Raw genomic sequence first — 23519 nt, forward strand, 5'->3', positions numbered from 1 at the left:
TACGGGATCCCATACTGGCAATACTGTTTTAATTCCCAGAATTGACCTTACAAGTTCTGACCTGGAATTACCTTTTAAACTTAAATGACGCCAATTTCCCATTGAAGCTGCATTTGCCATGACGATCAACAAATCCCAAGGACAAACCATGGACAAAGTAGGCATTTACATATCTGAGCCTGTATTTGGACATGGACAACCCTTTTCAAGAGCCCAGTGTTTGTATGACGTTAAAGTGAAGGTTTTAACTACTCTATACCAGGGACAGCTGATTCAAGGACAGGAAACCATCTTTACCAGAAATATTGTTTATAAGGACATTTTTGATTAACTATTTTGAATTTACCATTTTATGAATTTTTTGTTTCCAATTTACTTCATTTAAACCTTTGCACTCCGATATTTTTTTTTACTTATGAGTCCAGCAACTGAAAGACATTTTGGAATTAAATGATATAACAATTAAATTTCAATTTTAGTTTTAATAAATTGTTTAAAGTTAGTACAAATATATTTATTTAATGAAATGAAAACTTTCCCAGGACGCTCCCGCCCTCCATGATTTTTCATCCCTCCAAAGATCGGAGGGAACAGAAAGTGATTGCCATTCTTGGATTTGCGATTCTTTAGAGAATCGAGGGTTTACTGGTAATTACTATGCATGAAAGTTTTTCAGTCTTCTTCTTCTTTCGGCTACTCCCGTTAGGGGTCGCCACAGCGGATCACCTTTTTCCATCTCTTCCTGTCCTCGTCATCTTGTTCTGTCACACCCACCACCTGCATGTCCTCTCTCACCTTATCCATAAACCTTCTCTTAGGCCTTCCTCTTCTCCTCTTCCCTGGCAGCTCTATCCTTAGCACCCTTCACCCAATATACCCAGCATCTTTCCAAACCAATGCAATCTTGCCACTTTGACTCTGTCTCCAAACCGTCCCACCTGAGCTGACCCTCTAATGTCCTCGTTTCTAATCCTGTCCATCCTCATCACGCCCAGTGCAAATCTTAACATCTTTAACTCTGCCACCTCTAGCTCTGTCTCCTGTGCCACCGTCTCCACCTCATATAACATAGCTGGTCTTACTACCGTCCTGTAGACCTTCCCTTTCACTCTTGCTGATACCCGTCTGTCACAAATCACTCCTGACACTCTTCTCCACCCACTCCACCCTGCCTGCACTCTCCTCTTCACTTCTCTTCCACAATCCCCATTACTCTGTACTGTTGATCCCAAGTATTTAAACTCATCCACCTTCGCCAACTCTACTCCCTGAATCCTCACCATTCCACTGACCTCCCTCTCATTCACACACATGTATTCTGTCCGGGTGGTCCTACTGACCTTCACTCCTCTCCTCTCCAGATCATATCTCCACCTCTCCAGGGTCTCCTCAGCCTGCTCCCTACTATCGCTACAGATCACAATGTCATCAGCAGACATCACAGTTCACAGGGACTCCTGTCTAATCTCATCTGTCATCCTGTCCATCACCATTGCCAATAAGAAAGGGCTCAGAGCCGATGAAAGTTTTTCAGTAATTTATTGAATTCGTCCCGTTTGTCGTTCAGCTGTATTGTTACTTTTTTTGTTTTGTTTTGTGGACTTTGTCCTTTAACTCACCCACAAATAATGGTTTATTGTTTTTTTTGTAATAAACAGTGGTGACTTTCATTTCAAGAGACTTTATCTGGGTTTGGGGTATCCTGAGTGCCGGACTCTGACCGAAGACAGTGTTGGGTGATGAAGTGTAGGCACTGCAGTGCTCGTCTGCTCTTGAATCACCTTGCAGTAAGCAGAAGAGCCCTCTGTTGGTCTCCAGACTTTGCACTGTTTTCAGTGACCTGAGCAGCAGACGATTTCTTCATACAACCGCTGATAATCCCCTTGGATACAACGGCCTACTCATTTTGTCAAGCTGATCTCCCTACTGATTTCTTGCTCCTTTGCAGTTTTAATGTTTGAAAAAGAAAAGGTGCTGAGGTGGGACTTGATATTTTAAGAATCATTTTCACTGTGTAAGGTCAATCTCCCTTTGCGGGTCTGAGTGCCACACCATGAATTAGCTGGTAACTCACTGCCACTACACACATGCTAAGTGGCACTCCAAGACAAGGAGACCATTTACTCATACAAGCATTAGAGCATGACGTGTGGCACCGTTACAGTCATTCAAGCCAAAGAGCTTAATGTTGGTCTCATCAGACCAGAGAATCTTTCACCTCATGCCCTCGGTGTCCTTTCGATAAATAAGCGACCCACACCATGTGCATTTTACTGAAGAGTGGCATCCATCTGCCAACTCTACCAAAAAAAGGACTGATTGGTGGAGTTTCTGGCAGGTTCTTCCATCACCACAGAGGACCTCCGAAGTTCTCGTTCTAGGCCACCTCCACGACTAAAGCTCTTCTCTCTCATTTGTTCAGTTTGGCTAGGCAGCCAGCTGGAGGAAAAAAGTTCTGAACCACTGAGACTCTTCAATTTAGGGATGGTGGAAGCCACTGTGCTCTTCAAGACCCTCAAAGCTGCAGAAATATTTCCCCACCCTTCCCCAGCTCTGCCTCTTGACACAATCCTTTCAGATCTTCTGACAATTCTTTTGACCTCACAGCTTGTGCCAACTGTGCCCTTCCAAATCATGTCTGATCAAATGAATTGACCACAGGTGGACTTTAATCAAGTTGTACAAACATATCAAAGATGTCCAGTGAAAACAGAAGACCGATTTCAATTGTCATTGCAAAAGGCCTCAACACTAATGTATATGAATTAAAAATAAACTGAAATAAAAAAATACAGAAAAAAAGTGGACTATTTCCTGAAGCTACTGATGTACATTTTTTCAAGGTTTAACAATCCATATTACTAACTGAGAATAAACCGGATATGGACGCAGGAGACATAGTGCGCAGGTGCCGACAGCGAGCACTAACGGAAATACGAAATAAAGCAACGAGCACAGACAATACGGAACCCTAACCGTCCATACTACACAGCATAGTCAAACCCGACATAGTACGGAAGGTGTGGGCGCCTACAACGCACGTCTAACACACCACAGGCAGACCCCCGAGATGGTACAGAAGCCCCAGAGATACGGACTCCACAGCATATGTGAATCACATTACAGTAGTACAATAATATGAGTACTCACAGACAAAACAAACACAACGGGCTTCGGCATCCCGCCCCACAATCAAACCGGAGAGAGTACGGCGTCTCCAAACATCCACAAAACACAGCATAGTCAAACCTGAGATAGTACGGAGGGCGCATGCGCCTACAACGACTACCACATGAAACACACACATGGCACTGGAGGTATAATATTAGCTCAACTAACGTAAATAAGCACCTACAACGCGTCACGGCTCAAAAACAAAGGAGCTCAACTAACGTAAATAAGAAATGAGGCAACGCGCCCATAGGTAACGACACAGCCACACAAAAAAGAGGATTCAGCCCCCCGCCCCAGAGTGAAACAGGAAAAAGTACGGAGTCCACAAAGGTCCACCATACACAGCATAATAGTGCGGAAGGCGCGAGTCAGTACGAAAGCCGAAGGCACCTACAACGCGTAATAAGAATAAACGAACGCTCCGTTTTAAACGTACGTCATCCTCACACGTCCAAACTATACAGCATAAGTGAATCACATTACAGTGATGCATTATTAACAGTACAACCACAGAAACCGCTCCATATTAACAGTATGTGCAATTATTCATATTACTAACGGTAAACAATGGAGAACTAATGGAGTCACGATCACGGCTCCAAAACTATACAGCTCCACTAATGGAGCTACAAACACGAGCCCGCATGGACAAAAACAATAGACGTCGGCGCCTACAACGCGCGTCTGAAACCGCGGAAGCAAAACTGTCTCGGCTCCAAAACCAAACAGCTCGACTAACGGAGCTACAAACATATCTCATACATTCATCAATGTATTTCGGGTTACCCAACACCGGGGGTAGGCGAGCGAAGCGAGCAGGGGGCGGAGCCCCCTTGTTTAGTTAATATACTACGTTTATAAATGTGTGTTGTCACAGGTGGCTGGGGGTGGTACCTGGCCAGGACTCCCTGGAGGACCGGAGGAGGGCTTACGCCTCCCTAGGATCATGTGGGGGCGACCGCCCTGGTGGCTTTGGGGACCGCGGGAACAGAACTTTGAAGCTCAGCCCTGTTGGGGCCCGTGGTCACGGCCAGGGGGCGCCCCGATGCCTACGGAGCCCTGGACCTCAGTACTTTCGCCACACCCGGAAGTGCTGGGGGGAAGAGGTACAGGGACACCTGGAGTGCTTCCAGGTGTGCAGCCGGCACTTCTGCCACACTGGGGAGTGCCGGCGGAAGATTGTCGGGAGGCACCTGGAGCACATCCGGGTGATCATAAAATGGGCCGCCTCCCTCCGTTCGTGGGCTTGAGTCGGGTGGAAGAGGACGGAGCTCGGGAGCAGAGGAGTGGAGGTGGCCAGAGACAAAGAGGAGGCATTGGATGAAGAGGCCTGGACTTTGGGGGAGTTTGGGGTTGTGTTGTACTTATTGTAAATATGAGTATGGACAATAAACGTATGTGGGTGTTTGAACCATTGGTGTCCGCCTGTCTGTGTCTGGGCCGAGCTCCACAGTGTATTCACTTCGAGTCTGCACTCAGTGAAGAGAACTATACAATAAAAACTGAGACACCACAAGATGTAGCAATGTAAAGCACTTGTGAAGTTGTGTTGCTTTTGTGCAGCCTTCACTTAGCAGCACTGCCATCTTAAATTAGCCTTCATCATTCATTCATTGGGATGGAGAGCTGGAACGCTTGCCCGGCCGGGATGCCCCTTTATCAGAAGGACCAGAGGAGAGACTGTGTTCTGGACATTACCTTCCCAGGACACTAGAGGGCAGCCACCCTGGCTTGCTGTAGGCTGCACCCTGCTGGGGCCCGTGCCCACCACAAGAGGGCACCTGGGGAACTCCTGAGCCCCTGTAGGCAGCACTACAGCGACACCCAGAAGTGCTGCCAGAAGTAGGTCAACAAGCACCTGGAGCACTTCCGGGTGCCTTATAAAAGGAGAGGCCAGAGTCAGGAGGAAGAGGATGAAGCTTTCTGGAGGAGGAGTGGTGGCGAGAAATTGGGCAAAAGAAAGAAGAGAACCTGTAGTTATCTACTGGAGAACTGTGCTGTAAGGGTGGGAAGCTGTGCCCATGTGAAAAAATAAAAGGTGTGTTGCAGCTGCACTGTGTCCGTGCCAGTCTGTGTCGGGTAGGGTGGCTGGTACATCCCCTGGTGGTCCACATCGTGTTTCCCAGGATTCCACTACATCACTTCCCATGGATCGGGTCAGTCCTAGACATTCTTTTTCAGCTGAAGGCTGATTTATGATTCTGTGTCGAACTTATGCAGTCTACAGTGTAGCCCGACACACATCTCCTCAAAAATGTGACGGCGCATCACACTGACAGGGATCCTACACAGACCCCTAGGACTCAGATTGGCCAGTTTAGTAACTGATTTAAAGTCCTCTCCAATTACTTTTGAGAATAGTTTGTGGCAAGCGGCTGGGGGTGGCACCCAGCCGGGGTTGGCTGGAAGGACCGGAGGAGGGATTACGCCTCCTCCAGACCACGAGGGGGTGACCGCCCTGGTGGCTTTGGGGACCACGGGAACAGAGCTTAGAAGCTCAACCCTATAGGGACCCATGGTCACCGCCAGGGGGCAACCCAATGCCTGAGGAGCCCTGGCTCTCAGCACTTCTGCCACACCCGGAAGTGCTGGGGGGAAGATGGTGCGCAGTCAGTACTTCCGCCACACCAGGAAGGGGCAGTGGAAGCTCATCAGGAGGCACCTGGACCATTCGATGGCTGGAGTCGGGTGGAAGAATGACGGAGCTCGGAGGAGTGGAGGCGGTGAAGAAAGGTATTAGTGAAGAGGCCTGGACTTTGGGGTGATTGTGTTTGGGTTGTGTGTGCTTCAATATTGTAAATTGTTGTAAATAAACGTGTGTTGTGTGATAAAACCATGTCTACCTGTCTGTGTCCAGGCAGCTTACCACAAGTTCAGCTATGAGTTTCACTGGGTTTGGACTTACACGATTCTCAGGTAGACCTTCAATTCTAATATTATTCCTTCTGCATCCATCTTCCAGAGCCGCAAGTCTGTCTCTGAGTTTTTTACATTCGGAATTCGCAGCTGTAGCTTTTCCATCGGCAGTAGATGCCAACTGTTCAGCTGTTTCAATTTGAGTCGTTAATGTCTGCTTAACGTCTTCCAGCTGATCAGCAAGTGCTCTCAGTTTGGACGCATTATCCTGAATGTGTTCTTCAATTTTCCCCAGCATACCTTTAAAGGCTGCATCAAAGCGATTATATACACGTTTTTCCAGGTCTTTATTATCCTGCCACAGCTCTTGCAGCTCCAGCCGCTTCTTTATATTTTTCTGAATGTCTTTCTTGAGCCCATTTATGGCCGTGGCGATCATTACCTTCAGTTTGGACAGATCGTTTTGGCTTTCGTGCTCCGCAGGTGAAGTGGCAATCCCCGTTACAGCCGATGCTTCCGGCTCGCGCCAGTTTAGTAACTATATACAGTGCCCTCCACAATTATTGGCACCCCTGATTAAGAAGTGTTCTTAGGCTTCTAATAAATTCTTTTTATTTCCCAAAAAATATAGGCTCACAACACAAAAAAGAGAAAAATCAAAACTTTATGTATTCATTGGGAAAAAAATTCCACATTAAGAAATACATTTTTTACATGAAATCACGTGTGCAACAATTATTGGCACCCCTAACAATTCCTATAAAATAAATGTAATTGAAGCATTTTTGTAATTTCGAGTTTTAAAAGTCGATCAGAGTAAATTGGAACTTTAAATTAGTAATACATGACGTCCTGTGTCCCTGGGGTATAAATGTGAGGTGACACAGAGTCCTATTGCTCTCAGCCACTCTTCAACATGGGAAAGACAAGAGAACATGCCGTTCAAGTAAGGCAGATGTGTGTCGACCTTCATAAGTCATGTAATGGCTACAAGAAAATAGCTCCTCGCCTAAAGCTGCGAGGAAAAACAAAGAAGACGTGTAAAACAACAGGAAGAGTGACAAACAAGGCTGGACGAGGACCACCACACACAGTGAGGAGGATGACGGTAAGAGAAGTCAAAAATTCTCCCAAGCTCACTGTTAGAGAACTGCACCAAAGCGTGGTATCTTGGGGTCACAAAGTCTCCATGACAACCATAAGATGCCATCTCCATGCCAACAGGCTGTTTGGGAGACGTGCAAGGAAAAAGCCTTTTCTCACCTACAGTCACAAACATAAACGTCTGGAGATTGCAAAACAGTACTGGGGCTTCAACTGGGACCGTGAGCTTTGGTCAGATGAGACTAAAATGGAGCTTTTTGGCAACAAACATTCCAAGTGGGTCTGGCGTGAATCCAAGAATGAGTATGCGAAAAAGCACCTCATGCCCACTGTAGAGTATGGTGGAGGATCTGTGATGCTGTGGGGCTGTTTCTCTTCAAAAGGCCCTGGGAACCTACTTAGGGTGCATGGCATCATGAACTCCTTGAAATACCAGAACATTTTAAATCAAAATCTGGTGGCCTCTCCCAGAAAGCTGGAGATGGGTCATCATTGGGTCTTCCAGCAGGATAGTGACCCTAAACATATGGCAAACTCTACACAAAAATGGCTCAGCAGACACAAAATCAAACTCCTCCCATGGCCATCTCAGTCCCCCAGACCTCAACCCCATTGAAAACCTGTGGGGTGAGCTGAAGAGGAGAGGACCCAGGACTCTGGACAATCTAGAAAGATTGGGCAAAGAGGAATGCTCAAAAATCCCTGTCTCTGTACTCTCCAAACTTGTGAAACGTTAGAGGAGCAGATTAAGTGTTGTCTTGTTAGCAAAAGGGGCTTGTATGAAATATTAACAGCTCACATGATTTCATGTAAAAAATGTATTTGTTAATGTGGGATTTTTTTTCCCCAATAAATAAATGTACTTCAATTAAAGGTTGGATTTTTCTTTTTTTTGTGTTGTGTGCTTATATTTTTTGGGGGAAAAATTTTTTTTTTTAGAAGCCTGAGAGCACATCTTTCCTAGGGGTGCCAAAAATTGCATTGATCGCACTGACGCATTTCAGTTGGACAAGCAGATTGAGAAAGGACTTGTCGAAGGACACCGCATCACAGCATTACAAAGACAGCCAATTCATGGCAAGAAATATCAGCTAACATTTACTTGGAAGCCAGCAAATCAATGAAAAAGTGGAAAATATCTGGGACAAATACATTTGCTTATGGAAGAAAATGTGTAACAAGAGGAGTGCTGATTTTGGAGGGCAAAAACAGGTTCAACATGCCCTTGACCCTCTGTAGTTTGCATATCAGGAGAAGGTGGGAGCGGAGGATGCCATCATCTACATGCTACACCGATCCCTCTCCCACTTGGACAGAGGCAGTGGTGCAGTAAGAATTATGTTTCTAGACTTCTCTAGCGCCTTCAACACAATCCAAACTCTGCTCCTTAGGGACAAGCTGACAGAGATGGGAGTAGATTCATTCCTCGTGGCATGGATCGTGGACTATCTTAAAGACAGACCTCAGTATGTGCATCTCGGGAACTGCACGTCTGACATTGTGGTCAGCAACACAGGAGCGCTGCAGGGGACTGTACTTTCTCCGGTCCTGTTCAGCCTATATACATCGGACTTCCAATACAACTCGGAGTCCTGCCGTGTGCAAAAGTTCGCTGATGACACTGCTATCGTGGGCTGCATCAGGAATGGGCTGGAGGAGGAGTATAGGGACATAATCAATGACTTTGTTAAATGGTGCGACTCAAACCACCTACACCTGAACACCAGCAAAACCAAGCAGCTGGTGGTGGATTTTAGGAGGCCCAGACCCCTCATGGACCCCATGATCATCAGAGGTGACTGTGTGCAGAGGGTGCAGACCTATAAATACCTGGGAGTGCAGCTGGATGATAAATTAGACTGGACTCCCAATACGGATGCTCTGTGTAAGAAAGGACAGAGCCAGTTATACTTCCTTAGAAGGCTGGTGTCCTTCAACATCTGCAATAAGATGCTGCAGATGTTCTATCAGACGGTGGTGGTGAGCGCCCTCTTCTATGCAGTGGTGTGCTGGGGAGGCAGCATAAAGAAGAGGGACGCCTCACGCCTGGACAAACTGGTGAGGAAGGCAGGCTCTATTGTTGGCATGGAGCTGGACAGTTTGACATCTGTGGCAGAGCGACGGGCGCTAAGCAGACTCCTGTCAATCATGGAGAATCCACTGCATCCACTAAACAGGATCATCTCCAGACAGAGGAGCAGCTTCAGCGACAGACTGCTGTCACCGTCCTGCTCCACTGACAGACTGAGGAGATCGTTCCTCCCCCAGACTATGCACTCTTCAATTCCACCCGGGGGTGTAAACATTAACATTATACAAAGTTATTGTCTGTTTTTACCTGCATTGTTATCAATCTTTAATTTGATATTGTTTTTTGTATCAGTAAGCTGCTGCTGGAGTATGTGAATTTCCCCTTGGGATTAATAAAGTATCTATCTATCTATCTATCTATCTATCTAAAAACTGCCTGCATGTTAACGGATCATTCACTTTTCTTGCATACAGAAACACTGCCACCAAACTATTGCTCAGGCATGCGCCTGCAGTATAAACTGCTTTGGATGGCACACACACATAGCTATGGCATAGGTTCAATGCAGAAGTAGAAATCAGCCTTTAGAATAAATATAAAAAGCTGCTTACATGCCAAGTTGGACGGGTCAAAGGGATCGAAGGAGAAGGACAGGATGTTCTCGGCGTAACTCTTCTTCCAAAGTTTGGTCCCCGTGTCTGCATTCCAAAGAACAATGTAGTTGGGAGGATGGACAGCCAGCAGCAGATCTCGAGTGGCATCCTGACTCCAGAGCCATTCCATATCTGCAAAGAAAGAGACGTGCTCAATAAAGACGCATTTCTTTATTACCATGAAGTATTCTGGAGTAGCCAGACTCATTCCAAGGCCAATTTCATGCAATTACATGCTTTTATTTGTAATAATAAATAATAATAAAAATTCATTACATTTATATAGCACTTTTCTCAGTACTCAAAGCACTATCCACACAGGGAGGAACCGGGAAGTGAACCCACAATCTTCCACAGTCTCCTTACTGCAAAGCAGCAGCACTACCACTGTGCTACCTGTGAGGACATTTTTTTATTTGTATAAAAAAAGCTTTCAAAAATAATGAAAAATGACTACAATGAGCAGGACACAGTACAAAATGAGCAGGTTCTTTGCTCTCAGCGTCTTGTGCCACTGGTCCCAGTTTAAACAGCCACCAAGGAGAGGAGGCTGTATTTTAATGAATAAGGGGACCAGATGAGACGTGAGTTGTAAGCCTAGTAGAGTTTGAACCTGAAGTTCAATCCTATTTCTCCATCAGTGGCCAAAATTAAACCCAAAAATTGCAGTAAAATTTTTTTGGGGAAAAATACCAAGCAAAAAACACACGTATCTACAGTATCTATAATCTCAAAGAACCAGGAAATGGACGTGTGGATGTTTCTATGGTCATGTCGATGACATCACTCCCAGTCACCCCTGAAACAGTGAGAAGAATCGTAAGAGTTCTCGTGTCTCACCTACTTCCATCTCCCCATGTCACCCCTGCCAGCTTCCACAATGTGGAGATCAGGACTCAGTGGGGGCCATGCCCTTTTTTTGGGCGGTGGCCTCAGCTGTGTGCTTGGGGTCACTGCAGTTGAGACCGATCAGATGCCTTCCAAATGAGATTGTGTAATGGAGGAGAATCTGCTTGGACTTTTCAGCACTGAGGATTCCATTCATTCAAAGTAGAATGCCAACTCCATGCTCCCTAAACCTGTACATCACTGCCATTGTGCTTCAGCGCTGGCTGTAGATACTCCTCTGTGTCACACCCCCCAGCTACCCTGTGCATAAATTTGAACTATGCAGTGGCCCAGTCCTTGTGTTTTTGAGTCTCTTAGCTTCCTTTCCACTTTCATTGGGAATGACTTTTTGGTAACAACTCTTCAGACCTGTAGACAGATGGACTTGCACACCAGTGGTTTCTGTGACTTCAGAGTGGACAGCAGTGCCAGACACCCTTCAGTTTCAATGGGACGTCAATTTGGTGATCTCTCACCTCCAGTATTCGCTTTCCAATGCCAACCACTGCTTTTCTGGTCCTCCACTTTGCTGCATCATTGTGCTTCTTTGGAAGAGCTTGGGCAGCACACCTTAAGAGTTCAGTACTGCTTGGGAGAGATCTTGTGGATGCAGGATGACCATCTTGTGTCTTGTTGCTCTGCTCCATGTTGAGCTGACAATGTTAATCAGTCTCATCCGCCTGACGTGCCCTCATCTTTTTGTGTCCTTTGCCCAGGTTCATTCTTTCTCCTTCTGTTTCAGTTCATCACTTCATTTCAGTCACCCCCTGATGTCATTAATCTAAAGTACATCTTTGTTATCTTTATTTCTGCAATGGCCTACTAAGTCATCTGCAAAGTGTTTTTGTTACTGTTACGAAATACAAGCATTTTTGTCATTTTTAATTTTTTGGACGGCTGACATTTGCTCTTTTCTACTGACATTAATGCAGAAGACAAACAATTAACACCTAAGAGAAAGCTTATGTTAAAATCCAGGGGGCCCAAGAGTTTTGCACACTACTGTGTACTGAGGATTTAGGAAAGCTGTGTGTCTACCCCACCAAGCCCTGTGCATAGCTGAAGCGCTTCAAGAAGAGCCCAATGGGCACATTGCTTTTGGTTCTCACAGAAGACGATGGCCATCGGTAAAACTAGTTTTTTGGCCAAGCTCAAAGAGAATGCTAGATATTGTTCATCCGTTTGGAAGTGCATTATCTTACTGTGCGTTTGAACTGATCTGTATATTTCAGCATGTATGTGTAATTTGTAATACGTTTGTAATTGAGTTTTACCTGTGAACTTGTCACAGTGCTCTAAGTCTGTACTCAGTAAAAGGGTGCAATGGAAAAATAAAGTGACCTGAATTGAATATTAAACCCAACTGCAGAGACGCACAGGGAGAGCCTACACAAAGAGGACCGGGTACAAAAAGCATCTCAGCTCAATTGCCAATAGGCCATTTCTCTTGGCTAATCATAAAGATGCTCACAACAAACTAAGGCGTCTGTAATCCTTTGTGCCAGTCGTTAGCCTCTGACTAAGCATCATATTGATTTCACATAACAAGTCACACAGGCAGTACACACGTATCAAGTTAAGCATAGGCACCTTTACCCTGTACATCCAGCAGGTGGTCCTACATTGGCCAATCACCATTTTACAGCTTGCACGTATCTGCTGCAGACTGGATAGGGGATGCGAGTGCCGGGTTTAAGAAGCACATCGGCCTCGTGACATGGGCATGCCTCTGCAGAGACTCAAGTAACATTTCAGTTCTGTTGATCATTGCACGGCACTGACTGACAGCACACTTGGAGCACTTTTGACAAGTTCACAGGTGAAATGCAATTCCATTTTACAAATGATCAATTACAAAAACACAAAGTAGTTCCAAACGGATTTAACAAAAACAGAACCTAACAATATTTGTCCATTAACAAGCTTTCAATTCTGTGGCACTTGTATGTCACAGGGATACACAATCAACATTCTGACAGCTCGTACACCAACACTGCTAGTGAGGGGTCCCGATGTCGTTTTCTAATATATCTGCCCCCATCATGGTCTCGGCCTTCATAGTCATGCTGATAATACTCAGATTTATTTTATGCCACCAAGTTATCTGCTTGAATGCTGTTCTGATTGGAGTTTTTGTTTTCCTCTCCACCGTTGTCAGCCGGCTGTAGTTCGATGATAATAATGGCCACACACTGTTAGGTTAGACTTGTTTGTCTTTGCTTTAACTAACCTTTATCTTTAAGTGTGTACATTTCATAAGGGGCCATTTGTAAAGTTGTACTCGTATTTTACCTGTGAGTTGTTACAGCACTCTGAGTCCACACTCAGTGAAGGCCGCTACACAAAAACAAAGTGAACTGAATTTGTGATGTCAAGAATTGGGTGAATATTCATTTTTCTTAAATTGAATGTTGACAAGACTGAAGTGCAGTTAATTTTTCCCTCAAGTCAATTGCCTCCACAATTTCAACATTAACGCTGATGCTGTGTTGGTTCAACGTTCACAAGTGGTGCCTAATGTAGGTGTGTTTTTAACTCACCACTTACCTTTAAGCCTCACATGGGGTCCCACTGAGAATCACCTTCACAATATCACTCGTCTTCATCATAGGAGTGGTGCTGGAACACTTGTGCGTGCTTTCATTACTTCTCACCTTGACTACTAGAATTCTCGGTTTTCTGGCCTTACTGCTCACCAGAATTCTCACACACACCAAGTAAACTGAAGACGTCACTCCAGCCTTTTACCGTTCCCACCAGCTGCCCGTTTCTTTACATATCAAATATAAGCTTGTGACTACTACTTTTAAAGTGTTACACTGTATGGCTTACTTCCCACATGTCTTCCTCGCCTCCTTCATCAGAATAATCCTCCACATGGCCCTTAGATTAGATTTTTATTAAACCCAAGGAGAAATCTAGAGGTTGTACGGAACTGGGCACCACTCATCTCGCATGCCAAGCATTCATCCTGGTGTGACAGATCACTCCATGCCATGGCCCCTTGCATCTGGAACTCCTTACCTCAATGGCTGCTAAACTGCTCTTTATTTTAATACCAAATGGAAAACTTAATTCTTCAGTCTTAGATTTTTATTTTAACAATTGAGTGATATTAATGTTCTGTTTTATTATGTTTTTAAATACTATTTAAATTGTCTTTGGGTTTGAGAAAGGCACGATATCTATCGATCAATAAAAGTGATTATTATTTTCCATTAGACTCTACCTATGGAGGAGAGATGACGAGTATAATGAGAGAAGGGTGCTAAGGATAGAGCTGCCAGGTGAGAGGAAGGCCTAAGAGGAGATTTATGGATGTGATGAGAGAGGACATGAAGGTGATGGGTGTAACAGAGCAAGATGACGAAGACAGAAAGATATGGAAGAAGATGATCCGCTGTGGCAACCCCTAACGGGAGTAGCCGAAAGAAGAAGAGGAAGATTAGACTCTACCTATGGCAGGTGGCCTGCATGTGAAAGTTCAAACTGCCCATTCATGCCCACTGTCTGCGTTTACCGACCTTGAATGGGTTTGCTGTGTTCCTGGATCTCACAGCGAGCCGTTCCAGTCATCACATCCCACACGATGATCTTCCCAGTGCAGTCAGCGGATGCCAAGCGCAGGGAATACGGGGAGCCAATGTTGTGGTGGTAGTTCTCTCGTGCCCATTTCACCTGTTTGAAAAACAGAAACATCAGCAAACTCTCTTTATGTAGGAGACAAACAGAGACTCGAAGGGAGAACGGTCTGAACCACAGAGTTGGGGACAAAAAGCTTCTGGAGCAAATCTTAAGAATTAAGCATGAAAAAGCTGACCCGACAGCAAAAGGCTTATTTATGGCTTCAGAAAGATTAAAACCTTCGTCTGAGGGGGAAAAAGAAATTGACAAGTATGTTCTGCTGTAATGACACGATACCGAGAAGCACCAAAGTGTCAAATTCACCAGTATGGAGGAAAGAATGGAGCAGCACTGCAGATGGAATGGCTGCAGGCACAGGAAGCAGTGTGTGGGCAAACTTGGTGGCAAGTCTGCCCATGAGAAGAAGCACCAAAGCATCCAGCTAGAATAAAAAACAGCTACAATTGTGCATGGCAGGAAATACACAAACAGCACTGAAGAGACGCGCCGCTGGCAGGACTGCATGAATTCACAGAGATGGCAGCAGCTGGAACAAAGGGGTGACCCGCTGGACAACAACCCCAGACCTTGATGCACAGGCACCAATCAGAAGGACATTTTTAGGTTTTCTGTCCTAGCAGTGAGTAGCCTATACAAGGGAGAGGACATGTTGTAAACTGGTCAGACAGGAAAGTAAGAGTTTACTACACTCTGAGCACATGACAACAGTGACCACCAGCACTCACTGCATCACATTCAGGGACAGTCCTGAGAGCATGAGAAAGGCGCTATGTACAGTGCATCCAGAAAGTATTCACAGCGCTTCATCACTTTGTCCACATTTTGTTATGTTACAGCCTTATTCCAAAATGGATTAAATTCATTTTTTTCCTCAGAATTCTACACACAACATCCCATAATGACAATGTGAAAAAAGTTTACTTGAGGTTCTTGCAAATTTATTAAAAATAAACAAACTGAGAAATCCCATGTCCATAAGTATTCACAGCCTTTGCTCAATACTTTGTCGATGCACCTTTGGCAGCAATTCCAGCCTCAAGTCTTGTTGAATATGATGCCACAAGCTTGGCACACCTATCCTTGGCCAGTTTCGCCCATTCCTCTTTGCAGCACCTCTCAAGCTCCATCAGGTTGGATGGGAAGCGTCGGTGCACAGCCATTTTAAGATCTCTCCAGAGATGTTCAATCGGATTCAAGTCTGGGCTCTGGCTGGGCCACTCAAGGACATTCACAGAGTTGTCCTGAAGCCACTCCTTTGATATCTTGGCTGTGTGCTTAGGGTCGTTGTCCTGCTGAAAGATGAACCGTCGCCGCAGTCTGAGGTCAAGAGCGCTCTGGAGCAGGTTTTCATCCAGGATGTCTCTGTACATTGCTGCAGTCATCTTTCCCTTTATCCTGACTAGTCTCCCAGTCCCCACAGCATGATGCTGCCACCACCATGCTTCACTATAGGGATGGTATTGGCCTGGTGATCAGCGGTTCCTGGTTTCCTCCAAACGTGACACCTGGCATTCACACCAAAGAGTTCAATCTTTGTCTCATCAGACCAGAGAATTTTGTTTCTCATGGTCTGAGAGTCCTTCAGGTGCCTTTTGGCAAACTCCAGGCGGGCTGCCATGTGCCTTTTACTAAGGAGTGGCTTCCGTCTGGCCACTCTACCATACAGGCCTGATTGGTGGATTGCTGCAGAGATGGTTGTCCTTCTGGAAGGTTCTCCTCTCTCCACAGAGGACCTCTGGAGCTCTGACAGAGTGACCATCGGGTTCTTGGTCACCTCCCTGACTAAGGCCCTTCTCCCCCGATTGCTCAGTTTAGATGGCTGGCCAGCTCTAGGAAGAGTCCTGGTGGTTTCGAACTTCTTCCACTTACGGATGATGGAGGCCACTGTGCTCATTGGGACCTTCAAAGCAGCAGAAATGTTTCTGTAACCTTCCCCAGATTTGTGCCTCGAGACAATCCTGTCTCAGAGGTCTACAGACAATTCCTTTGACTTCATGCTTGGTTTGTGCTCTGACATGAACTGTCAACTGTGGGACCTTCTATAGACAGGTGTGTGCCTTTCCAAATCAGGTCCAGTCAACTGAATTTACCACAGGTGGACTCCAATGAAGCTGCAGAAACATCTCAAGGATGATCAGGGGAAACAGGAGGCACCTGAGCTCAATTTGGAGCTTCATGACAAAGGCTGTGAATACTTATGGACATGGACTTTCGCCATTTGTTTATTTTTAATAAATTTGCAAAAACCTCAAGTAAACTTTTTTCACGTTGTCATTATGGGGTGTTGTGTGTAGAATTCCGAGGAAAAAAATGAATTTCATCCATTTTGGAATAAGGCTGTAAAATAATAAAATGTGGAAAAAGTGATGCGCTGGGAATACTTTCCGGATGCACTGTAAATAAAATGTATTAAGTTTAGTTTCTACATACAGGGTGTTAGCAGTTAGTTATAAGAACAAATATTGGAACATAACAAACAATATGTACAGTGGGTAGGGAACCCCCCTTTGAAATATCCCATTTATTTTCTTTACAATCTTAAATGAAAACACATAAACTAATATTTCTTCCCAGCTTTACTTACTCAATGCCACCTCTAACATCCAAGTGACTGATATCACAGCTACAGTTCAGAAAAATGATAAAAAAATCAAAAACAAGACCCACTGTGATTAATAAAGGATCACCCCCCCCCCAATGTCATTGTCATTTTGTTGACCCCCCTTTTCCTTTAATGACAGCCTTGAGTCTGTTGGGCTATTTCTCTATCAGCTTTGCACACCTAGATTGTGTAATATTTGCCCCCCACTCTTCTTTACAGTTTAACAGTTCAAGTTCAGTCACATTGAATGGTGAGTGTTGGTGGTCAGCTATCTTCAGATCTTTCCACAGATTTTCAGTGTGATTTAATAGGTCTGGACTCTGACTGGCCACACCAGGACATTCACTTTTTTCTCCTTCAGCCATTGTGTGGTCACTTTTGCTGTGTGCTTCGGGTCGTTGTCGTGTGAAAGGTGAACATTCTGCCCATCTTCAACTTTCTGGCAGAGGGTAGCAGGTTTTCCTCAACTATTTGATGGTATTTTGCCCCATCCATTTTCCCTTCTACCCTAATGAGAGCCCCAGGCCCCCCACCACAGGTCGCTGCCCCCTCCATGCTTTACTGTAGGTATGGTGTGTTGTGGATGGTGAGCTGCATTGGTGTACCGTTTGGTATTGGGGCCAAATAGTTTGATTTTGGTCTCATCTGACCATAAGACCTTTTACCACTTGGCATCAGAATCTTCAAGGTGCATTCTGGCAAAGCTCAAACGAGCCTTAATGTGGCCTTTCTTGAGAAGTTGCTTTTTCCTTGCAACCCTCCCAAACAAGCCACCATTGTGGAGCGCTTGTGAAATTGTTGTCACATGCACACCATTAATGACCACTCTTTGCCGTCAAATCCTGTAACTCCTTCAAAGTGGCCATTGGCCTCTTGGTGGCCTCTCTTACCAGTTTCCTCCTTGTTCTTCCATCCAGTTTGGAGGATCCAGGGAGGGTCCTAGTAGTACCAGATGCTTCTTAGTGATGGACTTTACTGAGCTCCTTGGGATTGATGGAGCCTTTGAGATGTTTTTGTCTCCATCTCCTGCCTTATGTCAGTCCACAACTCTATCCCTGAGATCTTTAGAAAGTGGCTTGCCAGCCATAGTCAGTTGTTTGCTGTCAGTTGCACTACCAAGCATGGGAATGAATGCTCCAGGAACAGCTTCACTAATCACAGTCATTACAACTGATCACAGGAAGCCGGTAACCGCAATGGAAATGGTGGGCACTGACCAATTCTGCCGGTTCTGCTTTATCAGGGCCTTTGAGGATTTTGCCAGAGACTGCCAACAGCGAGTATACTGCTCGGGACTTGAACCCGGGGTTCTACTGGTGTGGCGTGCTACGCCACCTGGCGGCTCCAATCACAGGAAGACTGGACGTGTCAGACAAGCACGTGACGTGAATGTCCGATGACAGAGTGAAGGGGCGAGCACGGAGATAACAGCGGCGTGAGCTCGCTGTCGGCCTCGATTCCACCGGTAACGACAGCGCACTCAACGTGCCAGGCAGGCGCTGCCCGTTCCGGCTCAGTAGTCACCCCGCGCGGTGTGCTCACCTTCACCACGTCGGCTTTATGTCTCTCCAGCACCTGCACCGTCTGTGCCGTTCGAGGGTCAATGATCAGCACCAGCGAGCGGCAGCCTTGTGCTACGAGTCCCTGCCAGCCCCTGTAATGACACGGAAGGCGAGTGAGAAGCCGCCGAGCGTCGTGGAGCAGCTGCCCGTGAAGAAGGAGCGAGCACACTTACCAGTCAGCCGCGCTTCTATTCTGGACGCTCAGCGCTCCGGTCAGGGTCCGCGACGACACCTTGATGTTGGCTACAAACGGCAGCATCGCGGCTCAAACGAGCGACAACAGGACAGAGTAGAACCAGGAAGAGGGCTTGCGGCTGAGGCGGAAAAGAAACAAAGGCTTCACCAATCACGTAGCCCCAAACTGGGAATGGCCCGCCTCTCGGCGCCCCGATTGGTTAGCCACACGCCAATCTTAACGTACCATGTCACCAAATGTTTAAACTGCCTGACAGGGCGCGTGGTGTGGAGTAGCAACAAGTGCGGACATCCGCTTTCAAAAGTAACTCGTGGACGCCACTGTCTGATGAACAAAAAATCCGAACGGGCTTCTGTCTGTGCGTGACAACTCCTGAAGCGTTGAGACGACTTCGGCGCAAAGAGGAAACGCTTTTTTTAGGTCCGTTACTGAACTCTGTCCTGCAAGGTGCCGAGGCGCGGCGTAGAAGTTCCGGACTCCGCTTTGTCCCAATAGCAGAACACCGAAGGCAGCGGGGGCGCCGGGCTCGTGGAACGTCCAAGGGTTTTCTGCCTTAAAAAAAATTGTACTTAAAAGTAATATGGTGTAATTTGGAGTAGTGTAGTTGTTAAGAATTTGGACTTCAAACCCAGAGGTTGTGATCTCAAATCTCACTGCTGACACAGTGTGGCCCTGACTGAGCAAGTCTTGTCACCTGCCTGTGCTCTAGTAGGACAAAGAAAAAAAATGTAACCAGTTGTACCTCAAATGCTGCTAGTTGACTTGGATAAAGGGGTCAGCTAAATAGGTCAATGTAAATGTCCTAGATTAGGGGTCGGCAAGCTTACGGCCCAAATCTGGCCCTTGGGATGTTTTAGACAGTCTGGAGATGTCCATCCATCCATCCATCCATTCTCTCCCGCTTATCCGAGGTTGGGTCGCGGGTGCAGCAGCTTGAGCAGAGATGCCCAGACTTCCCTCTCCCCGGCCACTTCTTCTAGCTCTTCTGGGAGAATCCCAAGGCGTTCCCAGGCCAGCCGGGAGACAGTCCCTCCAGTGTGTCCTGGGTCTTCCCTGGGGCCTCCTCCCAGTTAGACGTGCCCAGAACACCTCACCAGGGAGGCGTCCAGGAGGCATCCTGATCAGATGCCAAAACCACCTCATCTGACTCCTCTCAATGTGGAGGAGCAGCGGCTCTACTCTGAGCTTCTCACCCTATCTTTAAGGGAGAGCCCAGACACCCTACGGAGGAAACTCATTTCGGCCGCTTGTATTCGCGGTCTCGTTCTTTCGGTCACTACCCATAGCTCATGACCATAGTTGAGGGTAGGAACATAGATGGACTGGTAAATTGAGAGCTTTGCCTTGTGGCTCAGCTCCTTTTTCACCATGACAGACCGATGCAGAGCCCTCTTCACTGCGGACGCCGCACCAATCTGCCTGTCGATCTCACGCTCCATTCTTCCCTCACTCGTGAACAAGATCCCGAGATACTTGAACTCCTCCACTTGGGGCAGGATCTCGCTACCAACCCTGAGAGGGCACTCCACCCTTTTTTGGCTGAGGACCATGGTCTCGGATTTGGAGGTGCTGATTCCCATCCCAGTCGCTTCACGATCCAGAGAGAGCTGAAGATCACAGCCTGATGAAGCAAACAGGACAACATCATCTGCAAAAAGCAGTGACCCAATCCTGAGCCCACCAAACCAGACCCCCTCAACACCCTGGCTGCGCCTAGAAATTCTGTCCATAAAAGTTCTGAACAGAATCGGTGACAAAGGGCAGCCCTGGCGGAGTCCAACTCTCACTGGAAACGGGTTTGACTTACTGCCGGCAATGCGGACCAAGCTCTGGCACCGATCGTACAGGGACCGAACAGCCCTTATCAGGGGGGCCGGTACCCCATACTCTCAGAGTACCCCCCACAGGATTCCCCGAGGGACACGGTCGAACACCTTTTCCAAGTCCACAAAACACATGTAGACTGGTTGGGCGAACTCCCATGCACCCTCCAGGACCCTGCTAAGGGTGTAGAGCTGGTCCACTGTTCCGCGACCAGGACGAAAACCACACTGTTCCTCCTGAATCCGAGGCTCGACTATCTGATGGACCCTCCTCTCCAGGACCCCCGAATAGACTTTTCCAGGGAGGCTGAGGAGTGTGTGATCCCTCTGTAGTTGGAACACACCCTCCGATCCCCCTTCTTAAAGAGTCTGGAGATGTCATAATTGATATTTAGGTTTAAAAAAGCTCCTGTTCATTTTCTGTATTTAGCTTAAAATAAATATGTCTTTGTATAAATCCACCACGTCTTTCTGGACAAGTGGTGTTTTTTGACACTTTAAGGATTCTTTTAAGTACACGGATTTCTGCTGGTTGAATTAAACGCAGTTTTTTAATGATGCCCTTAAGTACGTGTATTAGTGGTTGAAATGAGCAGGCATTTCTTTGTTAACCAATCCGGGATGAAGACCATTACAGATTTAAAATAAGGTGCTTGATAATTGGACGTGCAACGGATAGCAAGAAGCAGCAGTCGTGTCTAAGGAACGGAAAACTGACACAGAACGTCGAAAGGTTAATAATGAATGGTCCGAGGTGACTTCTGTCCTCCATGTTAAGACAAAGGTATCTGCCTTACATGTCGTCTGTTAAAGAATACGGTGATGGCAGGCGGGTAAACATCAGGACACGTTTTCAGAAGACGCGGGAGAGCAAAGCAGAGTCAAGTTACAGCAGTCGGAGACGTCCCAGCCATGAGAGCAAATTACTCACTGCAGCGGGGACCGTCACCGAGGGCAGGCGACTCTGTCAAACTGTGCATGTGAGAGCTGGCGGGTGAAAGACATCCGGAGAAACGCCATGCCTTTCAGAGCGTTAGGACATCAGCCCGACACTCTGACAAGAAGAGTGGAGGATTTGGGTGAAAGTCTTCTAACAGCAATTAAAATGCACTGCCCAATGCTGCTTAGTATTCAGGGGCTCTGGACCGACGACCTGAAACGTCTGATATGACAACCTGACACTTCCGCTATGGCACAGTTACTCGTGTCTGTCGGCGCCGTTGACAAATCCTTCACCATCACAGAGGAGCTCACGCAGACGACTCGCACAACAACGAGAGAAGAGCAAAACTCTCAAACGGCTTCATTTAAAGTGGGAAAAATCTAACCGGTGTCACGACGGAGGGAGCGAAAAACGTGACTGTAAAGGTGTCAGGGCCAATCAGAAGGCACGCTGGGTTTGCATTGCATCCATCGCTCATCAGCAGACACTCTGTGGAACGGTGCTTGGCTTTGATGTTGTGCACTTGATGGCCGAGCGTTTCAAGTGAGTCCAGCGTCGTCTCCACTCTGTGGTCAGGTGGGCTGCTAAGACGTTTTTTTGACTTTACGCCGGGCTGACCTTTGAATGGTGGAGTACCGGAGCAGGAGTTTTAGACGTAATCTTTTTCTTCTTCTCCTTTCGGGCAGGTTTTACACGGTGGGATTGACACGTCCATGTACAGTAAAGGTAGCCGTGGTGTCTGATGGTAGGTTTGCTCTTCTCACTCGCTCGTCTCACACAGCAGCACATGAATGGCCTGAAGTGAGACGGGCCTGTGATTTGTAGAGTTGTGTGTTGGGTTTTCAGATGAGGCTCTCATTGTTCCGTATGCTGCTCTCCTGGATATGCGTAGGGGAGGCCATCTTGTTGGGTTCTACAAACAATCGTCAAGTGACAGATTTCCAGCTTTGGACACTACAGCTCTTGGTGTGCTCGCCGTGTGTGGCAGCTCATATACACGTGAACAGACATGTTCACGGGTAAGAAATGCCAAGTCAAGAATCAGATGCAGGATTGCTGTTTCAAAATGGAGTCCTCACGCTGATCACTTGGCACACACGTCTCATTAAGGGTCTGGCTGGCCCTCCCAGGTAAGAGAATATCTTGCACTGGTCCTGGGTTTGAAAAGTTTGCTGTCCCCTGTCCTAGATGGACTTTAATTACTTGAATATACTGCAATGGTGCTAGATAAGTGACATCACCAAAAGAATAAACTGGCATTGCGTCATCAAAAGCAGGAGCGCCCATAAAAATGCCAGCTCTGCACAGTCACATAGACTCTTCCAACTAGTGTGGCAAAAGGCGAGCCGTCCATTTAAGGATAAGGAGCCACTCAAAGAGCTGAGAGTCCAGCCATTGTGGCGCTCAGTGCTGACACTACATTGGTGTCAGAGTGGGATTTGGAGAGGACCCTCGTTCGAACCTGCTTGGCTATACGGAGGAGCTGCTGGAGAATCTCGAGGCTCAGATCCGTAATCTGGAGTGCCGTGTGTGGCAGCAGTGCAAGGATGGAGACGGCTGAGAGACAGACACCTGGGCAGCTCCACCACTGCTGAGGTGCATTGACACTGGCGGAGCTTCAGACTCATGGAGTTGGGGTGGCAGGCAGATTGAGTTGGCCCTGACCCCAGGTGAGCTGTGGCAAGCAGGGCTGGTGGTAGTTAGAAATGCTCAGGTAAAGGACAAGGCAAATCACTGAGGTGGTGTGACTGGCGTCAGAGGGAGCGTCTCAAAGCTGAGATCAGGGCCTGGAGTGCCAGTGCAGTAAAGGCAAACAGCAAAGAGACCTGAACATCTGCATCTCCACACAAGGAGGTTCACCTGCTCGCCTACAGCTGACCAGCATTGTGCATCTCTGTTGAACTGCAAGACAGCACAGCACACAACATCTCACTGTGCCACCTGACAACATGGCACTCCCCATCCCTGCTGATGTGCCCTTGTCAAGTGGGACAGAAGACGGGTTTGTGTGCCATTGCAAGGAGCTGGAAGTGGTGGCTGG

The 23519-nt window shown here is 46.8% G+C and overlaps 1 protein-coding gene across 1 annotated transcript in view; it reads right to left on the bottom strand.

The window, feature by feature from the left end:
- The window catches only part of wdr11 (WD repeat domain 11), a 95931-nt gene extending 77081 nt beyond the window's left edge, over positions 1-18850 (bottom strand). Inside the window, exons 1-4 of the mRNA XM_028825604.2 lie at positions 18690-18850; positions 18497-18608; positions 14232-14385; positions 9778-9951 (exon numbers count right to left, since the gene is read on the bottom strand). Coding sequence (XP_028681437.2) covers positions 9778-9951; positions 14232-14385; positions 18497-18608; positions 18690-18775 — 526 coding nt within the window. The 5' untranslated portion in view covers positions 18776-18850. The remainder of the gene's footprint in view (positions 1-9777; positions 9952-14231; positions 14386-18496; positions 18609-18689) is intronic.
- Between the last annotated feature and the right edge of the window lie 4669 nt (positions 18851-23519).

This window comes from Erpetoichthys calabaricus, chromosome 2 (assembly GCF_900747795.2).
Source record: "Erpetoichthys calabaricus chromosome 2, fErpCal1.3, whole genome shotgun sequence".
Taxonomy (NCBI): Eukaryota; Metazoa; Chordata; class Cladistia; order Polypteriformes; family Polypteridae; genus Erpetoichthys; species Erpetoichthys calabaricus.